We start from the raw sequence: 22,530 nt of genomic DNA, 5'->3' as shown, positions 1-22,530 counted from the left end.
TCTTAGCATTTCCTGCAGAGCCCCCCAGCTTCTTGATAGCACCTGCAGGACAAAACCCAGCTGTCTTCCACTCAGCACATGCCATTCTCAAGAAGGCCAAGTCCTTGGAGGAGGCCAGGGATGAATTTGAGGTTATGTAGATTCTTTCCCTCACCCACGTCAGACATTCCTTAGTCATGGGGACCAGCCTTATTATCTTTGCATATTCACTCATTGCATCTCACAGAGAGTGACTGATGCGTGCTCAGTAAATGTTTGTGATTTGCAGTAATAGATGAGCATGTGTGAAGGAGTTACAGGTATGAGAGCCCTCCTCTTTTAGGTCCTGGTTGTAACAGGGAGGTTATTTCAGGCAAGACGGATTTTTCATCCAACTCTGATGACAATGCTCAAGGCTTAAATCTCAGTATTTTAAATGAAAAATGAAATCGATATGAACTCCTCTTCCCTGGGTACTGATGTGCAGCGACTTGTGTTATTAAATGTCGGAATGAAATAGAACCAGTTTTCTTAAAAAAGGAGAGAAGTATAATTCTAGCACCTCTTGTATCTTCCGGAAAAGGTATATTAATCAATTACCTTTCAAGACATGTACATCGGTATAACTCATGTAATGGCCAAAACCTATCTCAAAAAGTTAGTATACACCTTGCCTTGAATGTCACCTTCAGAGGAAATGTAGAAAGGTTATGCTATCACAAATTATTTTAAAATGTACATATTGAAATTATTATAAAATGACCTACATTTTCTTTAGAAAAATAACCCTTAGACACAGACAATATGCGGTGAAGGCCTGGGGGTGGAGTGGAGGGGAGCAAGGTGGAGGGGATCAATGGGGAGGAAAGGAGGACATTTGTAACACTTTTGACAATAAAGTTTAAAAAAATATTTCAAGTTGCTTATTTTTTATGTTCTTTTGTTTTTACCATGTATTTGAGTTAATCAGTTCCTTTTTTTTTTTTTTGAATAATCATTCCCAAACCAATCTCCCCTTGAGTCTCTCTTCACTTATCCAGGTTAATAAAATTGGATGAGATATATGTTAACCTTTACTCAATGTGGTATTTCTTTATCTTGCTTGTTTCCAGTTAGGTATCCAACTCCAGTTTACTTTATAAGCTAGGAGTCCTTTCATGTTAAACAGGACGATAAATTGAGAGGTTGTTTGAGATAACTGGGGCTTACATAGAGTTGTTTCTATATGCTGTATCTAAACCTGGATTTAAATTGCAAATAGGATTTTATTTGACCAAAATCATAAGTCCTTTTCTTCTTTCCCAGCCCCTTTGTTTTTACCCTGTCCGAAGCCATCATGTCGCTGAAAACTGAGCCAATAGTGAATATATCTGCGCTGCAGAAAATCGCTGCTGACATGAGTAATTTGATAGAAAACCTGGACACGCGGGAGCTCCACTTTGAGGGAGAGGAGGTGGACTACGATGTGTCTCCCAGCGATCCCAAGACACAGGAAGGTAAAGACGGAGGGCCTGAGCCAGGAGAAGAGAGTTTATCAGGGTGGCTTGGCAAAGCACAGATTTGAAATAACCAGCAAATGATTGATCTTCCTCGCTGATGTCATAACACTGGGCTAAGACTGTTAGGTTAACTGTTTTCTCATCATTGCACATTACGATTCTTAAAAAAAAAAAAAAAAAAAGCCTGCAAAAGGCAAGTTATGCTACTATCATGTATTCTTGCAATATCATTGTGTTCTTGCAATAACTTTATTTATTTATTTTTTAGTGTATATCCCTTTCTCTGCTATTTATAAGACTCAAGGATTTAAGGAGCCTAACGTGCAGACGTACCTCTCTGGCTGTCCAATAAAAGCCCAAGTTCTGGAAGTGGAGCGCTTTACGTCTACAACAAAGGTTAGTGCCTTTATGGACTCAACTTGTGTTAGTCAATGTGAACGAATGAACACCCTGACTTCCATTTTCCTTTCTCCCAGCTATGCCTGTTTTAGCTTTTCACTTGTTTGTTTTGTTTTGTTTATCACTTCCAAGTCCTCATCACCTCTCAAGGTTTTGCTTTCTTCCCATTTAGTCTTTATTCTCATATGTCTCTTTCCCTATCCTGGAAAATACATTAAAAAAAAAAAAAAGGCAGCCCTGACCAGTTTGGCTCAGTGGATGGAGCGTTGGCCTGCAGACTGGAGGGTCCCAGGTTCTATTCTGGTCAAGGGCATGTACCTTGGCTGTGGGCACATCCCCAGTGGGGGGTGTACAGGAGGAGGCGGATCGATGTTTCTGACTCTATCCCTATCCCTTCCTCTCTGTAAAACATCAATAAAATATATATACTTTTTAAAAAGGCATTTAAGGCAATGTGGAAGTTTACTAGTAATAAATTGCACAGTGCCTCTCCTAGGCTTCCTTACGCCACAATTTTCTGTTCAGTGTGGATTCCTGGGGCATAACCATTTCCCCTAGAATGCCAGGTAAGTGCAGCTTTCCTAGTGCTTGTTAAGTAAGAATAGAATGATGCTACCCAGCTCTCGAAAGAAAAACAACAACAAAAAAACCCAAAACAGGATCCTGCAGTGGCTAGTGCCATTACCCAAAAGTACGGCTGAGAGCATCCTGCTGGCAGACCCTGCCTCTCTGGCTTGTTCCCGGCACCTGTCCTTCGGGCCCCATGCACAGGTTTCCCTTGGAGCGCTGGGAAGGCCTTGGGAGTAAAACAACGTCATAACCTTTGAAATGGAGGGGACTAGGGGAAGCTGTTAGGGTAGCTGCACTTGCTCTGTTTCTGCCTGGATTTTGAGTGGCCAAGTTTTACAGACAGGGAAGGTTGCTGCAAGGTGGAGGCTGTTGTTCCTCAGAGTGAGCTCTGGCCACTGCAGAGTAAGGCCACCACTGTCTCCTATTGTCTCCTGCCTCAGGGGAGGTGCAGAGTGACCTGCCTGCCCGGCAGGCTTTGCCTTCCCTTCCTCTTTGTCTTTGGGAGGGTGACGCGTGCCTCCTGGGTCCTGCTGGCTTTGCCTGCTGCTCTGTCCCCGCCTGCCTGTGCATGTTCCAACTCCTAGTTTCCACCCACCTCGGTGTGCAGCCTTTCCTCTAGGCCAGTGGTCGGCAAACTCATTAGTCAACAGAGCCAAATATCAACAGTACGATTGAAATTTCTTTTGAGAGCCAAATTTTTTAAACTTAAACTATATAGGTAGGTACATTGTTATTAACTTAATTAGCGTCTCCTAAGGCTTTGGAAGAGCCACACTCAAGGGGCCAAAGAGCCGCATGTGGCTCGCGAGCCACAGTTTGCCAACCACAGCTAGGCCAAGCATGTCAAACTCACAGCCATTTAAATGAGGCATGTGGCCCGCTGGCTGCAAGTTTGACATGCTTTCTCTAGGCTCTTCCTATGAGTTGGGTCCATATCTCCCTGGTACACCCCTGAGCAACACCACCCAGAAATGTCTCCAAGATGACATTTGGCTCCTTATTTGCCTATCAGCTTTTAAACTGAGAGGCAGTAATGTGGGGGTTAACTGCGGCCTCAGAGCCAGACTGCAGGGTTGGATTCCTTGGCTTTGTGACCTCTCATAAGTTACTTAACCTCTCAGTTTCTCAGAGTCCTCATCTGAATAAGGCAGTGGTTCTCAACCTTCTGGCCCTTTAAATACAGTTCCTCATGTTGTGACCCCCAACCATAAAATCATTTTCGTTGCTACTTCATAACTGTAATGTTGCTACTGTTATGAATCATAATGTAAATATCTGCTATGCAGGTTGGTCTTAGGCGACCCCTGTGAAAGGGTCGTTTGACCGCCAAAAGGGTCATTCCCCACAGGTTGAGAACCGCTGGAATAATGGGTATAATAGTGCCTATCTTCTAGGCTTGTTATGAAAATTTAATAATAATACACATCATATTATACAAGTATATTATATATCGTATTATACAAATATTGAAACCACCAAACCACAGACTTCTCTCTTTGCATATATTCTTCTGTTAGTCAAGTGAGTTTGGCTGAGTTCTGTTTTGTTTTATTTCTTTTATTTTTCGATTATAGTTGACATACAATATTATATTAGTTCTGGTGTACATCTCAGTGATTACACTATATATTTTACTAAGTGATCAACCACAATAAGTCTTGTACCCATCTGAGGCCATGCATAGTTATTAGAATATTGCCTGTATTCCCGTTGCTGTACTGTACGTTCTCATGACTACCCTATAACATCCAATTTGTACTTCTTAATTCCTCCACCTCTTTACCTTAGTCTGTATGAGAAAGCTAAGGATGATCCATATACTACTTAGTGTTTCATTGACTAAGAAATATGAACTAAATTCTTGCAGATTGAATGTGATTCCAGGTAAATAAAATGATCCCTTTTCTGACGACTCAATACATCCTCTGTGCCAGCTCATAGCTAAGCACTTCTCTTTTCACTCTGTGACAACCCGAGAAAACATGTTATCACCTGCCCTTCCAGGCTGGCAATCTTCCACCTGCTCCTCTAGTTCCTCCACCCACCTGCCCCACCCTTCTTTCTGCTTGTGTCTTCTTGGGGAGCCCAGATAGGAGATTGAGGTCACCCAGGATGGCTGTATCCCTTGACCAAAAGCCCCCATCTCCCCGCCAAAACATCCCTCTTTCCACGGCTCTCTCCTTCCGTTCCAGCTCCTGGTCCTGCCAGTTGTCCTGCCACTTGTACCTTCAGGACCAGGGATACCTTCACAAGTCCCAGGTGACTGTCCTGTCTTCATGGTTTCTTATCCCTGTAACATCTTCACTGGCAGGCAGTTCCTTTATTAAGACTCCTCAAATTATCCCAATTCCAAAGAATCCCAGTAATTCTGCTGGGATGTTGTCCCACACATGGTTGAGGCTTCACAGCTGGTAGGCTGCACCAAAGGATTTCAGTCCTTTAAAATTTTCAAAAAGGATGTGGCAGGCTGTTTCCATTGCACCTACTGCCTCACAACTGCTAAGAAATTTAGTGTACAAGACACATAGGGTTTATGGGTGATGGATAAAACTTGGCATTTGCGATGTTTGGTTAAGTATTCAGTTTTCTCAGACTGGGAAGTAGAATCCTAAGAAATGTGGCAGCTTGCTTAAATTGCATAATTTCTCTTATTTATTTGGCTTATCTTAAATTGAGCATTTTTCACTTGAATGTGAAGTTTCTGGCCATTCTGAGTGTTCCTGCATCCTTTTTTTGTGTGTGTGAAGCTCGATGCAGGATGATGCAAGGTGAAAGGCAGTATGTAGTATTAGACCTAGAACTTGGTTCCTTTAACTTCTAGTTGTAGTAACCATCATAGATCCTAACTAGATGCAAAGCAAGTGCTACATTTGAATATTTATCAGTGATGTGGTTGGATTTCAGATTTAAGAGCACAAGTTACATAGATTCTCATGCTCATGTATTATATACTACATCAATACAGAGTGGTCGTGCTTTGGAAATTTGAAATATATGCCAAATACCAGTAACGAATGGCCACAGGCCAGGAATCACTCATGGGATTGCTGGCACCAGAGCCTGGATAAACTAGCAGAGTAGGAGACATCTACTCTCTCCCATCCCCAACATTTATGATGCCCAAGTCTCCTGGCAGGGCCCAGTGACCTCTATGTGGTCCAGAGTACCTATTCCCCTCCTCCCACCTCATCCTCTCCACCTCATTCTCCCACCCCAAACACTATGGATCTTCCTTCAAGATCTCCTGTGCTTTATTTATAAATGTCCCTCCATCTCATGACACCTTCTACTATATCAAAATCCTTATCCCCCAGGGCTGTTAGCTTCTGATTGAAATAATTCACTAGTCACCAAGATATATTTGCATTTCATAAGACATAATTTTGAATTTTTAAATGAAGATTTATTTTGGTTAAGTTGCTGGGGGAAATATTTTGAGTGTAGGAAGATCTTGTGCTTCTTTCCCTCTAATGCACCTATACCTTCCTGGTTACCGGTGGGGCTTCAGGGACGGGAGATGTAGACAAGGAGGGACCTTGGAATGTATTTCAGAAGAAGGTATAATGCCATTTGTGAAGGGCAAAAGGTGGGCTAAGGTAGTGCTCCTGGATGCCGTCTTCCAGCTTCCCTCTCACCCCTCCAACTGTCTGCTCACTGCTCATACTTTTAGACAATCCCTGATGGCTAAGTAGGGCCTTCACTCACTGTCTCCTTGACTTGGTTTCTTGTTTCAGGTGTGTGTGCGTGTCTGTGTGTGTGTCTCTCTGTGTGTGTATTTGTGAGTTTGGAGCAATAGGATTTGTGGGAGTTTGTCTTTAGTGAGATTCTGAGTTTGTCTTATGAATATTATAAGATGAACATTTAAGAGAATATTATTCTGTAATTAGTTGTTTTTGAAAACATTTTACTTAAGTACTTACACAAAATAAGTAGGTTGGATTTAAGGGTACTTCCATGTTACTTATTAATTAGCTATTGTTCATTGAAAGATTTTGGAATTTTTGTTGTTATCTAAAATACCAATCCTTTTTATGTATCTCTGTAGGCACGGAGTATCAATCTTTACACTATTGAATTAACACATGGAGAATTTAAATGGCAAGTTAAAAGGAAATTCAAGCATTTTGAAGAATTTCACAGAGAGCTGCTCAAGTACAAAGCCTTTATCCGAATCCCCATTCCCACCAGAAGGTAATTGTTTCGGAATTAATTATAACGTTACCCAAATGTCCAAGTTGAGTGGAAATAGTGTTTTATTCATATTATGAGTTAACTGTCCATTGTTGGCAGATATGTTCTATTAAATGGAACCTGCTGTCTTCTAACAATAAGCCATCTCATGAAAGATATTAGAGAGCCGTGGCTCAAAGAATAATCTAATAAATGTGTGCATTGTGTTTGTGTGTGTGTGTTTCAGACACACATTTAGAAGACAGAATGTCAAAGAAGAGCCTCGAGAGATGCCAAGCTTGCCCCGTTCCTCTGAAAACACCATGAAAGAAGAACAGTTCCTTGGGAGGAGGGTAAGTCCTTCACTGTTCTTTAGTTCAGCACATAATTTTGCAGCGTTGTAGCAGCCTGGATCTACTGAGGGGTGAGGAGGGTCTGGTTGCAATTTCTCTCAGCCCCTGACCCACCACCCAGGCTGGTGATTCTCCCCTGGGATGAGTTAGGCAACCCTCTTTCCCCCAAGCTGTTCTGATCCTGGGAGGTCACATTTTTCCAGGAGAAGTGTCTCCTTTTGTAGGAGTGATATTGTGAAGAAGCTGTCTTCCCTGCAGGGACCTCTATGGGCTCATTGTCAGTCAAGATTCAGCTCATTATTGAGAGTTTTGAGATCTTCTCTTTTTAAACCATACATTTGCATGCATTGGCTTCAGAATTTCAGTAGTTTGACCTAAATATATGTAGGGAATATATATATATATGAGTTGAGGAGGATAGAATTGCACATGTACATCAATAGGACAGAAACCTTAGGCCTGCTCTGCTTCAGTGATGTGGTCCTGCATAGGATAAATTAAGTTTTTACTAGAAAATTCACAAATAAATGTTAGTTCTGTTTTGCCATCTGAAACTCTTACAGTCTGAAAGGGATGTTTGATTTACCCTTTGTAGTTGTCATCTTGTTTAAAATCTTGTTAGGGACCTGGAATACATATCTTCGAAGATACCTAGACAAATAAAATTCTATGGTTTTGGGTTACCATGTGTACATATGCAAGTGCAGTTGAAAACGATAAACTATGGCTTTAACAGTTGATACTTCAGCATGCATCGTAGCCAGTACAATTGACAACCCTCTCACCTGAACATATTTGTAGTCAGAGTACAACTTACAAGAAAGTCTCTTTTTATTTAACTCCCTCCTTTGTTTCCCCTTGAAAATCTATTTAAAAATTGCAGTACATATTCCAGTAAATTCAGTGTTAGAATTGAGGAAATTCAAGTGTTTTTTTTATAAGATCAGCAAATGCTTTAAAACCACCTATTATGGGCAAGTCCTGTACTAGTAATTATGGAAAATTAAAATAATATACTGCTGGGGCCTTGTCAGCAGCTTAGACTTAAGTATGTAAAAAAATTTAAGAAGAAGAGATTTAAATAATGGTTCAACAGAACTATGGAAATAACTTCTTAATACTATTCAGGATTCCTTGTCTAGTGGTAACATTAATAAATCATTGAATAACTTACAGAAGGTGGGATGGACCAATGATCACATTACTGTCGCTGTTTAAATTTTTCTGTCAGTGTGATGATGTTATTTCTTATCTACAGAAACAACTGGAAGATTACTTGACAAAGCTACTAAAAATGCCCATGTATAGAAACTATCATGCAACAGTAAGTACTATTTAGTGATTTAAATTTTGAACGTATAAAATCATAAATTGTCAACTAAATTTTGGGTCATTTTATTAATACAGGTATATGTATCCACTTTTGGATTATTCTTTGTGTTAAAATAAATGAACACAAAATTGATTTGACAGAAAGTATCTAGGTTATGGTGATACTATTTTAAGATACAAAATATAACTGATATGTCTATAACAGTGGATTTAAATGAATGAACTTGAAATGCTGCTACAGGCTAGATTATCTAGAAATCAGCCTACTTTTCTCCTCAGGCTTCCAGAATAAAGTCCCAAAGCATTTCTAACCCTTAAGAGAAAACTTTAAGTAGGAAGTGATGAAAACAGTTGAGCAGACCTGAATGCCCAGAGATTTTACGGAGCATGCTGTGAATGCCATCTGATCAGCCTGTGATGCTTATAAAAGGCCTGTCTTTTCATGTGAAAGTGAGAAGCCTGGGAAAAGCTAGGGAGAAAAGAAACTATTGGGAAATGAGAGGTGGTAGGACTTGCAAGCAGCTGGGAGGCACACAGGGTAAGAGAGTGGGCTTACAGAGGATATCAGAAAACATTGAGCTCTGCTAGCTTAGAGGCCCTTGAAGGTGCTGTGTTTTTAAAGGGTTAGCTTTCACTTACCTGAAGGTCCAGGCAACTGATAATGCACCGGATTATTAGACTTTGTGTCTGTGTTTGTATGAACTGTATTGCTGTGGGGTTGGATGAATGTACAGTGGGGCCTTGACTTACGAGTGTCCCGACTAACGAGTTTTTCGAGATACGAGCCGTCTCTCAGCTGATTTTTTGCTTTGAGTTGCGAGGTAAAATTCGGGTTACGAGCCAGCTTCAGATACCCCACCGCTAGTTGGCGCAGCGAACGTCACAGTGAACGCCACAACATCAGCCCAGCATCACGTGTCTCACTCGTTCACTTTATGATTTGACATACGAGTAATTTGAGTTACGAACTCCGTCACGAAACGAATTAAACTCGTAAGTCAAGGCCCCACTGTATGTGGTGTCTGTGCAGAACTTGAGAGTAGGTGCCTTGACCGGGAATTGAATGAACTGAGATCCTTTGGTCCAAGAGCCAACACTCTCACTAGTGAGCAAACTGGCCAGGGCACTTACTACTTCTGTATGGTCATACTGGATGAGTTAATATTTAGATAGCTTCCTTTTCCTCCAGGAGTTTTAATTCCTCTTTTCCTCCTTGAGGTTCTGAAAAGCAAAGTGTCCTAGTGTTTTAGTGGATTTAATATCAGATGGTTCTCTCAGAGGTGATTGGTAATTCATTCTGTTTTCTCTACTCATTTGTAAAATGCGGATATTTCACCTCTTCTCAAGGCATACATGTATTTAGAAAAAAACAATAACATATACAATTTCTTTGTTTTTCTTTTTTCCCCCTTTATTGATTAAGGTATTATAAATGTGTTCTTACCCCGCCTCCCCGTTGACTCCCCACCCCACCAACCCTGCCCTCACCCTCACCCCCTGTTGTCTGTGTCCATTGCTTATGCTTATATGCATGCATACAAGTCCTTTGGTTGATCTCTCCCCCTTCCCCCCACCCTCACCTACCTTCCCTCTGAGGTTTGAGCATTTGATCGATGCTTCTCTGTCTCCAGATCTGTTTTTGTTCATCAGTTTATGTTGTTCATTATAATCTACAAATGAGCGAGGTCATGTGATATTTATCTTTCTCTGACTGTCTTATTTCACTTAGCATAATGTTCTCCAGCTCCATTCATGCTGTTGCAAATGGTAGGAGTTCCTTCCTTTTTACAGCAGCATAGTATTCTATTGTGTAGATGTACCACAGTTTTTTGATCCATTCATCTGTTGATGGGCACTTAGGCTGATTCCAAATCTTAGTTATTGTAAATTGTGCTGCTATGAACATAGGGGTGCATATATCCTTTCTGATTGGTATTTCTAGTTTCTTGGTATATATTCCTAGAAGTGGGATTACTGGGTCAAATGGAAGTTACATTTTTAGTTTTTTGAGGAAACTCCATACTGTTCTCCACAGTGGCTGCAGCAATCTGCATTCCCACCAGCAGTGCAGGAGGGTTCCTTTTCCTCCACATCCTCGCCAGCACTTGTCATTTGTTGATTTGTTGGTGATAGCCATTCTGACAGGTGTGAGATGGTACCTCATTGTCATTTTGATTTGCATCTCTCAGATGATTAGTGACCTTGTGCATGTTTTCATATGTCTCTTGGCCTTCCTTATTTCTTCTGGAGGGATCGCAATACCAGATATCATGATGTATTACAAAGCCACTGTTCTCAAAACTGCCTGGTACCGGCACAAGAACAAACATATAGACCAATGGAATAGAATAGAGAACCCAGATATTGACCCAAACCACTATGCTCAATTAATATTTGACAAAGGAGGCAAGAACATACAATGGAGTCAAGACAGTCTCTTCAATAAATGGTGCTGGGAAATTTGGTCAGACACATGCAAAAAAAAAAATAATAATGAAACTAGACCACCAACTTAAACCATACACAAAAATAAACTCAAAATGGATAAAGGACTTAAACGTAAGACAGGAAACCATAAAAATATTAGAGGAATCCACAGGCAACAAAATTTCAGATATATGCCAAAGCAGTATCTTCACCGATACAGCTCCTAGGGCATTGGAAACTAAAGAGAAAATAAATAAATGGGACTACATCCATGTTTGCCAATGATCTCCTGATAAGGGTTTAATCTCCAACATTTATAGGGAACTCATACAACTTAACAAAGGGAAGACAAACAACCCAAATAAAGTCCAATTTTTTAAAAAATTTAAAAATTTTTTAAAATTGTTTTAAGTATAATTTATACAATTTCAAACAGGATTCCTTTTGTGTCCTGAATTGTATTGGTGTTGGCTGCATTACCAAACCCACTAACTGAGAATTTTTATTAACAACTCGAAAATGCTTATTTTCCAGGGAATTTAAAGGAGAAGTCATTGGAAACAATACTTTTTCCTAACTGACGGTTAGAATCTAGAAATGGAACAAAGTGAATAATTTCCAAGAGAAGGGAAGTCAGCTGATAAAGTGTTATTACTAACTTCAATTTAATCATCAGACTCCTGTAACTTAGATTCCTTATCTCCAACGTGGTGATTAGCTTAAAATCACCACTTTGGAGGTAAGGAATCTGAGAATAAACATCTCACAGATCATTATAACACTGAGCTCACCTCTCCCTTTCTTTTTAAGATGAATACATTTAGCTTGAGGAGAAGAGTGGGTAAAATTGATAAAGTTACACCGTGGTGTTTCCATTCCAACAGAGAAAAGCTGTATTGATTTAAACAGCAATATTTGCAAATTAATGGAAATGTCATTCTCAAGAATGAGTCTTAGAGTTGGGAGAGGCTGGAGGCTTGGTGGAGCCTCTCTGTTCCCGCCACAGGTTAGCTGTCCTCTCTTCTTTCCAGAGCTGTTATTTTACCTGGAAGGTACCCTTTTCAGGAGTGGTTGAGCTCACTTCCCACCCTTACTACAAAGGCACTGTCCAACCCCACGCTTTTGTCTTCATTACCTCGGAGAATGTCCCACTTGGCCACTCTCTTGAATTTTGTTGCCACAGGAATAAAGGGGGGCCTCTGAGCATCCCCCTTCTCTTCTAATATAAAGACGAGGTAGACAAGCAGTGTGTGTGTGATTGCTAAGTCATTCCCGGGGTTTGTTGTTACCCTGGGGGTTTGTTTCTTGTCCTTTGGCATGGGAACTCTTTGCTCCTCTGTTTCCCTAACATACTTTTTTCAAGTTACTTAGAGGAAAAAAATATATTGATTAGTACATTATTCAAGAGATCAATAAGGCCGAAACCGGTTTGGCTCAGTGGATAGAGCGTTGGCCTGCGGACTGAAGGGTCCCAGGTTCGATTCCGGTCAAGGGCATGTACCTGGGTTGCGAGCATATCCCCAGTGGGAGATGTGCAGGAGGCAGCTGATCGATGTTTCTCTCTCATCGATGTTTCTAACTCTCTATCTCTCTCCCTTCCTCTCTGTAAAAAATCAATAAAATATATTAAAAAAAAAAAAAAAAAAAAGAGATCAATAAGCCTTATGAAATATTGTCAGGCTAAATTAATGATTAAATTCTTTTTTAAAAATATTTTTATTGATTTCAGAGAATGGAGAGGGAGAGAGAACTAGAAACATCAATGATGACAGAGAATCATTGATTGGCTGCCTCCTGCAAACCCCACACTGGGGATGAGCCTGAAACCTGAGCATATGCCCCAACTGGCAATCGAACCTTGACCTCCTGGTTCATAGGTCAACACTCAACCATTGAGCCACACTCAGCAGGCAATGATTAAATTCTTACTCCTGAGAATCACCTGCCCAAATGGAGAATGGTAGTCTTATCACTGAAGATACCCTGAGAAGTTTGGACAACACAATCTTTGTTAAGTTTCAGATTGTATTATTGAGGTGTGCTTCTAAATTGATCTTGTCACATTTACTTTCAATCTGATAAATCTGTATTAGAATATTTATTGCCAGATATTTTCCCTTTTCTCTACAATATGGCTAGGTCTTCCTCGAAATCACTCTTTAGTCAAATTTTACTAAGCCATTAGGATGATTTAAAATTGTACAATAATGCACAACTTGTATTGCATTGCTAATGTATACTTTTAAATTTAGATGAAATTCTTTACACTTGGCAATTTTGTTGTGATATTGTAAAGTTATGATTTCTGAATTATTTTAAAAAAATATGTTTTGACAACTATTTGATGAGAAGAGCTATATGAATAAGGAAATATCCAGGTTTTAGATACCATAAGAGGTTTTCTTGATATTTGCTTTCATTTCCTATTCTTCCATTCAACTGTTCTATGACTTCACATAAATTAATCACTCCTCTGTGGTAGTTTCTTCCCGAGTAAACTGGGAATGACACTTTCTCTCTGCTCCCTAGAGATAAGTAGATCTGTGGCTTAAGGTTTTAAAACTTCTGGATTCTGTGGCTCAGAGCTGCAGTGTCACTTCTAATATGTGTTACTACATTTTCCAGTTAGTAAGCATTTCCACAAATCAGATTTAAAATGCATGGTACTGAATCACCATGTTTAATACAAGAAATGAAATGTAAAGACCTTGACTGTTAAAATACTTACAAGGTTAATATTAGGTAGTTCCAATCACATGTACAAAGTTTAAAGGAAAACTGTTATGTTTCATGTTATTAATTCCATTTACAAGCTCTGATTGAATATTATTTTCTCCACGATGTCATATCAGCCAGGAAGCAGTCACCCTGTCTCTATAACTCTCTAAAGACTTTCACATGTAACTGTTATGGTTCTTCCCACAGAACTTTGTGGATGTGGAGTGTTTTCCATGTCTGGTCTCCTCTCTGCTTCCTGATGCCGGGAGCATGTACTTTTTGTCTTTGATTTTTCTAGTAAGGCTGTGATTGACATGATCAAAGACTATTGGCAGATCTGGGCTTACTGTGGCCAATTCTGTAAATTGGGAGCAAAATAATGTTAAACTCTAGTTGTTTCAAGGAGTATACAAGGTAAAACTACTGCACGTGCTAAGAATTACATAATATTCATTGGTTTTCCCCTCTGTGCCTCCACATTTTCATCTAGTACTCACCTAGTTAGAATAAAGTTGCTCAATTTGAGTAAAACAAATGTTGAATGACATTTTGGCTTGGCAGCTTAGTTGTAAGGATACTGACTGGTCTGACCTGACTCTGAACACCTCTTGCTAATTTTGTGATCTTGAACAGTTTCTTTAACTTCTCTAAATCAAAGGATGATAAATTGTGGCCCATGGACCACATCCAGTCCATTGCTGGTTTTCATATGGTTTGTGAGATAGGAATCATTTTTACATTTTTAAAAATTGAAAAAAGTAAAAAAGAATAATATTTCATGACATAAAATTATATTAAATTCATAGTTTAGTATGCATAAAGAACGTTTTAATAGAATACAGTTATGCTTATTCATTTATGTATTATCTATGGCTGCTTTCATGCTACAGTAGTTTAACTATATGGTTCATGAAGCCTAAAATATATACTGTCTGACTCTTTGCAGAGAAAGTTTGCCTGTTCTTGTTCTAAACCTCAATTTCCTCTTCTGTTCAATAGGACAAATAGTACCTATTTCAGGGAGGTTTGAGATAATGTGTGAAAAATTCTTAGCACAGGGTCAATGATATTAAATACTCAGTAAATGTTAGCCATTGATGTTATACTATTTATAGTTCTTAATTGTCTCATGATTTGTTTAGTGAAGGTGGATTAAAAATTCTCTCCCATTATACTCACTAAAATTGATTATTTTATAATATAATTACTTAAATTTTTAATTAAGTTTTTATTAATTATTTAATTTTGTTACATTTCTATTAGAATATTTTGGTATTCCTGATGTTCAAAGACCTCCTCAACATCCCCTCAACCAACTTTGCCATTTAATTTTCAGTTACTTTCCTTTATCTGACTATCTCTAGCTCAGCATCCAATGACCTTTTTACACTCTTCCTCTCCTGTATCCCCTTCGTCTCCCACTTCCACATGCCAGGTCTAGTCCATCTTCCAAATCTGGTACCAGCATCACTCCCCTCACAGAACTCCTTTGTCATTTGTATGTATACTGTTCCACACAATCTCCCTCCCCCAACAACAAAAACAAACACAAAAGAATTTGGAAGGACATTCTTTCTCCAGGATCTATGTGAGCTTTTTATTTCTACATAATAGAGCACACATCACTTTCTTGCTTCTGTTTTAATTATGCATCTACTTCTTATCAGGACTCTTTCAGGGAAATACCATTGTTATTGATCTGTGTAGTCTGTACAGTAACCCAGATGTGTTTGCACATCGAAGTACCTAACGTGTTTTTTTTTTTAAATGCATAAATTTTCCTTTTCTTCTGATTTTTTAAAGTATGGATTTTTGGCTCTTTTCAGACAGAATTCCTTGATATAAGCCAGCTGTCTTTCATTCATGATTTGGGACCAAAGGGCATGTAAGTTCCTGTGTTGGATCTTTAAAGAGAAGTATGAATATTGATGAATATTAACATTTGATTTATCGGCATGCCAGGATGATGGAACTCATCTGGTTTTACTGGTAGCTTCTCCCTATCAGAGGCAGAGCAACTGAGGGTATTTATTTAGGCAAAACGGAATATCTTGCTACATTAAACAAAGGTAGCAATTGCTCTACCTTCTTTCTTATGTGCTTATAGCACCGATTTTCTATAACCCCACCGTTGGACTGTTTAATACAGGTAACAAATATGATGTGGGAGGATGTATTAAAATCAAACATACTATATTATATATTGGAAAATCTCTAAGACAGTAGATCTTAAAAGTTATCATCATAAGAAAAAAATTGTAACTGTGAAACAATGAATGCTAGCTAGACTTATTGTGGTGATCAGTCACTTCACATTATATACAAATATCAAATTACTGTACTGTATACCTAAAACTAATATAATGTTATATGTCAATAATGTCTCAATATAATGTTATGTGTGAATATCTCAATTTTTAAAAAAATCAAATATATAAGATCCCTTCTTCTAATCGCTTATAAAAGTTAGCTGCTTATCACTCATTTTCATGACTAAAAATAATACTGTGTAAGAGGTATGTTATGTAACAAGATTGACATTTACTTAATTATTCTTTTCCTTCACAATATGAGAGCTTGGTATGATAAAGAGCTGAACTTTTTTAAGTAAAAATCATTGTTAGTGGAGTGCTTTAAGGATGAGCTGCTAGGACTCATCCTAGCAAATAGGGTACTGAGCTGTTTGAAGTAGGAGAGAACAGGCAGGAAAGTCGTGAGAATGAAACCGTTTATTTAGTCCCAAGTTGCAAGGTTGTCTCAGCTAAGAGTGAGTTGGAAATTTGAAGGTGATGGGTTACCTTGATGTCTCTTTCAGAGAAGGCATGATAATGAAAAGATCCGGAGGACACAGGATACCTGGCTTGAATTGCTGTGGTCAGGGAAGAGTCTGTTACCGGTGGTCAAGAAGGTAGGACTTAGGAGTTTTGTGTATATTTTTTTAATAAACTGGATATTTGGAGAATTTTTACATACTCGTTTTAAATTAAATTGTAAATCAGTTATAAATCCTTTGAAAGTCATAACAGAGAAAATTTTAAGTTCCAAGTTTCATTATTTCCTAATATCAAACTATACTATAAGGCCATAATAATCAAAACAGCATGGTACTGGCATATAATCATATGTATAGATCAATGGAACAGAATAAAGAGCCCAGAAATAAATCCACACCTTTCTGGTCAATTAATATTCTACAAAGGAGGCAAAAACATACAATGGGGTAGAGATAGACTATACATTCAATAAATGGTGATGGGAAAATTGTACAGATATGTACAAAAAAATAAAACTAGATCACCATCACCTTCTTACACCATACACAAGAATAAACTCAAAATGAGTTAAAGGCTTAAATATAAGACTCAAAACCATACAAATCCTAAAAGAAAATATAGGCAGTAAAATCTTGGACATTTCTTGTAGCAATATTTTTTCTGATATGTCTCCTCAGGCAAGAAAAAATAAACAAAAGAAATAATAATAAACAAAAGAAAAAATAAACAAATGGTACTACATCAAACTGAAAAGTGTTTGCACAGCAAAGGAAACCATTAACAAAATGAAAAGAAAAACCACTGAATGAGAGGACATATTCTCCAATGATACATCTGATAAGGAGTTAATATCCAAAATTTGTAACGAACTTATAAAACTGAACACTAAAAAAACAAACAACCCAATTTAAAAAATGGGCAAAGAACCTGAATAGACAGACACTACTCCAAAGAGGACCCACAGATGGCCACTAGACATATGAAAAGATGCTCAACATCACGAATCATGATAGAAATGCAAATTAAAACCATGAGATATCACTTCAGACCTGTCAGAATGTTTACCATCAATAAATTAACAAACAACAAGTGTTGGTGAGCATGCAGAGAAAAGGGAACCCCCATGCACTCTTGGTGGGAATGCAGATTTGTACAGTCACTGTGGAAAACACTATGGAGTTACCTCAAAAAAATTAAAAATGGAACTGCTGTTTGACCCAGACATTCCATTTCTGGGAATATATCCAAAGGAACTCACCACACTAATTCGAAAGAACCACCATGTTCATTGCAGCATTATTTACAATTGCCAAGCTCTGGAAATAGACCAAGTGCCACCAGTAGATGAGTGGTTAAAAAAGCTGTGGTACATTTACTCAATAGAATACTACACAGCTCTAAAAATAGAAGGAAATCTTACCTTTTGCAACAGCATTGATGGATCTGGGGAGTATTATGCTAAATGAAACAAGCCAGTCAGAGAAAGACAAATACCATCTGATTTCACTTATATGTGGAATCTAATGAACAAAATAAACAAACTAAATAGAAACAGATTCATGGGTACAGAGAACAAATTGACAGTTGTTAGAGGGGTAAGGGCTTGGGGGGGGGGCTGGATAAGAAAGGTAAAGGGATTAAGCAAAAAAGAAAACAAAAAACCCCAAAATTCATAGACACAGATAATAGTGTGGTGATTACCAGAGGGAAAGGAGTATAGAGGGAGGTAGAAGAGGGTAAATGGTGGGTAAATGGTGGTGGAAGAAGATCTGACTTTGGGTGGTAAACACACATTATAATATACAGATGATGTATTATAGATTTGTACACCTGAAACCTATATAATTTTATTAACCAATGTTACCCCAATAAATTCACTTAAAAATATGGCCAATATCAAGCGTTAACAAAGATGCAGAAAAATCAGAACCCTCAGACATCGCTGGTGGAAATGTAAAATGGTTCAGCCACTTTGGGAAACAGTTCCTCAAAATATTAATTAGAGTTGCCATATGCCCCAGCATTTCTACTCCTATGTGTTCACCCAAGACAATTGAAAAATATGTTTATATCAAAACTGTACATGACTATTCATAGCAGCATTATCCAGAAGAGCCAAAAAGTGAAAACAACCCAAATGTCTATCAATTGATGAATGCTTAAATAAAAGGTGGTATTATAATACAGTAGATTATTATTCAGCTATAAAAAGGAATGAAGTGTACTAATGGGTATGGGGTTTCTTTCTGGGTTGATGAAAATATCTGGAATTAGATGGCTCTGGTGGTTGCAAACTTTGGGAATACATTAAAAACCACTGAATTGTATACCTTTAAAGGGTGAGTTCTTTGATATGTGAATTATATCTGAAAAACATTTTTAAACTTTTAATAAAAAAGAATGAAGTACTGATGCATACTATATCATGAAGCAACCTTGAAAATGTTGCAACAATAACTTACTGGGATTTTGAAAAAAGAAAACAAGAAATATATGCTATTTTTAACCTTGAAAAAGATATATGAGCTCATATATAAATATGAAATTGAGCTGTGTTTGTGTTAACAATATATATATATATATATATATATATATATATATATATATATATAAACTTAAAACTGGGATCTGTCTTTAAACATTAAGATACAGTGCAAACAAAAAAATATTAAATTGGGCTTTAATTTTGGGGGGTTTTGAAAGGATCAAAAAAGTTAGAAGGAAAAGATGGAAAGCTCAGATTAAAGAAATTTAGTGTTATAAAAAGAACAGTTTTACTACAATAAAAAAGGAAATAACACACTATAAAATATTTTCTTTCAAATAAACTCTGGAACCTACATAAAGCTCTTTTAGATGGAATAGCCAGGGAAGGCCTACCTGTGGAAGAACATCTAAGCAGAGGGTTGACTGACAAAAGAGGTCCCCATGGGAGGATCTGGAAGAAACAACTTCGAAGCAGAGGAATAGTGAATGCAGGAGCCCGAAGTAGAACAAGATTGTCAGGCTGAGGAACAGCCAGACACAGGTGGTGGGAGAGAACAGTGGGAAATGAAGCTGAAAAGGTGATGGCTGCTCATGTCCGCCCACCTGCATTTTAATGCCACAGCAGTGGCAGCACAGGCAGGAGGCATCTTGTTGGAACCAGACCATCATCTCACCTGGTTTAGACCAAGAATATTCATAAAAGTTCAGATTTACTGGTGCTGGGAACTGTGCTAAACAATGTATGTGAATCATCTCAGTTAATCTGCACAGACACAGGAGCAGGGCATTGCTGTTACCCTCCTTTTATAGACTTAGGCTCAGTTGGCCAAGTTCACACAATCAGGCAGTTGGCAGAGCCGGAACTGGAGCTCAGGGAGGCTGACTTGAAGGCAGGTGCTTAATCCCTGCACAGCCGGTGCTGACTCCCAAAAGGCTGGTTGATGGATTACTTTTGTGTTACAAATCCTCTCGTTAAGAAATATAAATAAATCTATTAACAAAAGAACAAAAGAGAGAGGGGGAAGACACCAGAAGAGTTTTAATGAATGGTGTAATTAAGAAAAGCTCCAAATAAAGGCCAGGAGTCAGTTTACCCTGAAAGATAATGACTGTTAAAAAGAACAATGACCCTAGCTGGTTTGGCTCAGTGGATACAGCATTGGCTTGTGGACTGAAGGGTCCTGGGTTCGATTCCAGTGAAGGGCACATGCCCAGGTTTTGGGCTTGATCCCCACTTTCAGTGCCAGTAGAGGGCATGCAGGAGGCAGCTGATCAATGATTCTCTCTCATCATTGATGTTTCTAACTCTCTCTTCCTCTCTGCAATCAATAAAACTATTTTTTAAAAAACAACAACAAAGAAACAACTTATCATTGTCAAAACAGAAACCATTATCTTTTATGTTCAGCTTTCAAAAACCCAGCTGTCACTACTAAACAATTCCATATTTCTAGGCAGCCACATCTTGAAGGGAGTCACCATTGACATAGATACCACATGAATGGCACCTCGTAGAGCTGAGCAGTGCCCTCCTGTCACATTTCTGTTGCCCAACAAGGCTGCTTGTAGCCTATTCAGAACCTATATGCAAATTAGAGAAAAGTGCCCCCTGCTGCAGGAGGATGCAGCCGATGCCAGTACCCTCCTTCAGCGGGCATCCTTGTGCAGGGCACTGCACAGTGGTACCTGGTGGCCTGTTCCCGAGGACATGTTTTCTAGCCCTTGGCCCTGGTGGTCAAGCCACGAGCCTGTGCTCTCAGGAGCATTTCTGAGATTTGTTCTGTCATGGGAGCTGGTTCACCTGGATATGGCGTCATTCCACTGTCGTCCCACACTGTTGTTTCTGGTGTGGAGCGCTGGCCGGACTGGCTGTCATGCTATTCCAGTATCACAAGTCTGGTATGTTTGACTTTCTTCTCAGGTCGGAAAGCCTGCCAGCTGTGGTTGTCAACGCCTGTCAGCAACATAGTAAGCGAGGTCTCAGCCTGCGCCACATGTCTGTTCTCTAGCTTGCTTCAAAGTCAAGCTACGAGAAAGTTCAGCAGATAAAGAAGGAACTTTACCAGATATACAATCCATCTCCTCTCTTTTAGCCTTAACTGAGCTTTATCAGTCGGCAGCCATATGTCTGGACTTGCTCAGCCATGGCCATCAGAATCACTGAGTTACCATTTGATATCATGACCTTGGCATTCATATTGAGCAGTGAGAAATCTTATAAAAATGCATAATTTCTGCATTTGCTGAAAATTATTGAGATTATTATCTATTATATTGTTCAGTTGCCTTGTGTTCAGGTCTCAAATGAGAAACTTTCTTTGGGATTTAGCTTTTTGGGTGCAAGACTCCTTTATTTCTTTAACTTATTCATTTGATAAGAAAAACCAGGAAACCCTGGTGTGCCATCACCATAATTATACTAGCACTGTGGTTAGGTGTTTGCTTTCTGTGACCTTGATTTTTCCCCCTTTTTTTTAGAAAACAATATCACATGTATGTCCTTTACTGTAAATTATCCACAGTCCATCCTACTCAGTTTTATGGAGAGGGAAGCAGCCAACATATTAAAAAAAACAAATGAATGAAATGAACTGTGTGGAAATCAATGTATATTTGTATACATAGAATCCCACATTATAAAGCCACTAAAACATAATGTGGTTAGCAATTTCAGTATAGATTTATTGTAAATTTCTTTCAAATTCTGAGTTTCCACATGACATTTATAATATTACTTAATTTATGTGCAGGTGTTCTGGCCTTACTTAACCCATCATGCGCTTCACTTTGCCTAATATGTGATACAATATAACTGGTGTTACTTTATTCAATTATATGTTGAATCATTTGGTCACTCCACAATTGCAGGTAAATGTGAATATATGGTGCTACATGCAGCAGGACAAAGTTGTCATTTGTTTTTATTTGATGTCCATCCCGTTCTCTGTGTCTTGCTCTTTCCACTCTCAGTGCCATGCGTATCATCTGCATCCTTACTAAGCAGAGTGGCCCTAACATAGGCAACCCCTCTGAGCTCGTTAGACATACAAAACCTCAGGCCCCGCCCCAGACCTCCTGAATCCAAATCTGCATTTTGAGAGGATCCCCAGGTGCTGCATATCCACAGTAAAGTGTAAGAAGAGCTGTTCTGTGTTATTACAGTAGCTTCCTCACTGCCACACCACATCCCTCTTTCTCCTTCATACCTTTTTTTTTTTTTTAACATAGTGCCAATGATTATTGTCCTATGGCCTTGGCAGGACAGGAGGATTCCCTTATATAATAAACACCTTGATTTTTTTAAAAAATATATTTTATTGATTTTTTACAGAGAGGAAGAGAGAGGGATAGAGAGTCAGAAACATCGATGAGAGAGAAACATCAACCAGCTGCCTCCTGCACACCTCCTACTGGGGATGTGCCCGCAACCCATGTACATGCCCTTGACCGGAATCGAACCCGGGACCCTTCAGTCCGCAGGCCGACGCTCTATCCACTGAGCCAAACCGGTTTCGGCTTGATGTTTGTTTTAAATACAAATTGTTAGGTCTTCTTAATGAATCTTTGGTGGGGCCTTGGACTCTATTATTTTTAACAAAAATCTGAAGAGAGTCTGATGATCAGGCACGTTTAGAGAGCACTGGTTCCCTGAGAGAAAACCAACCTCTTAGCATGGCCCCCAGACCCTCCTCGGTGCGGCTTTTGCCCATTTTCCTTTCCGACTCTCTCTGAGACCCTGGCCTCACCAAACTGTCTCCCAGCACATGCAGCATCTCCAGAGCTCAGGGCCCTGCAGCTCTTCCCTCCCTGTGGGATGGACAC

The 22,530-nt window shown here is 39.0% G+C and overlaps 1 protein-coding gene across 3 annotated transcripts in view; it reads left to right on the top strand.

The window, feature by feature from the left end:
• PLD1 (phospholipase D1) overlaps positions 1-22,530 on the top strand; it is a 199,411-nt gene that overhangs the window by 88,476 nt on the left and 88,405 nt on the right. For all 3 annotated transcript variants that reach the window (XM_059687037.1, XM_059687038.1, XM_059687036.1), the window contains 7 exons: positions 1,285-1,475; positions 1,747-1,874; positions 6,493-6,638; positions 6,865-6,970; positions 8,229-8,294; positions 15,274-15,332; positions 16,263-16,355. In XM_059687037.1, the coding sequence (XP_059543020.1) occupies positions 1,316-1,475; positions 1,747-1,874; positions 6,493-6,638; positions 6,865-6,970; positions 8,229-8,294; positions 15,274-15,332; positions 16,263-16,355 (758 nt within the window). In that variant the 5' untranslated portion in view covers positions 1,285-1,315. The remainder of the gene's footprint in view (positions 1-1,284; positions 1,476-1,746; positions 1,875-6,492; positions 6,639-6,864; positions 6,971-8,228; positions 8,295-15,273; positions 15,333-16,262; positions 16,356-22,530) is intronic.

The sequence above is a fragment of the Myotis daubentonii genome, chromosome 3 (genome assembly GCF_963259705.1).
Source record: "Myotis daubentonii chromosome 3, mMyoDau2.1, whole genome shotgun sequence".
Classification (NCBI taxonomy): domain Eukaryota; kingdom Metazoa; phylum Chordata; class Mammalia; order Chiroptera; family Vespertilionidae; genus Myotis; species Myotis daubentonii.
The sequence above is the reverse complement of the archived record's forward strand: the minus strand, read 5'-3'. Positions and strand labels throughout refer to the sequence as shown.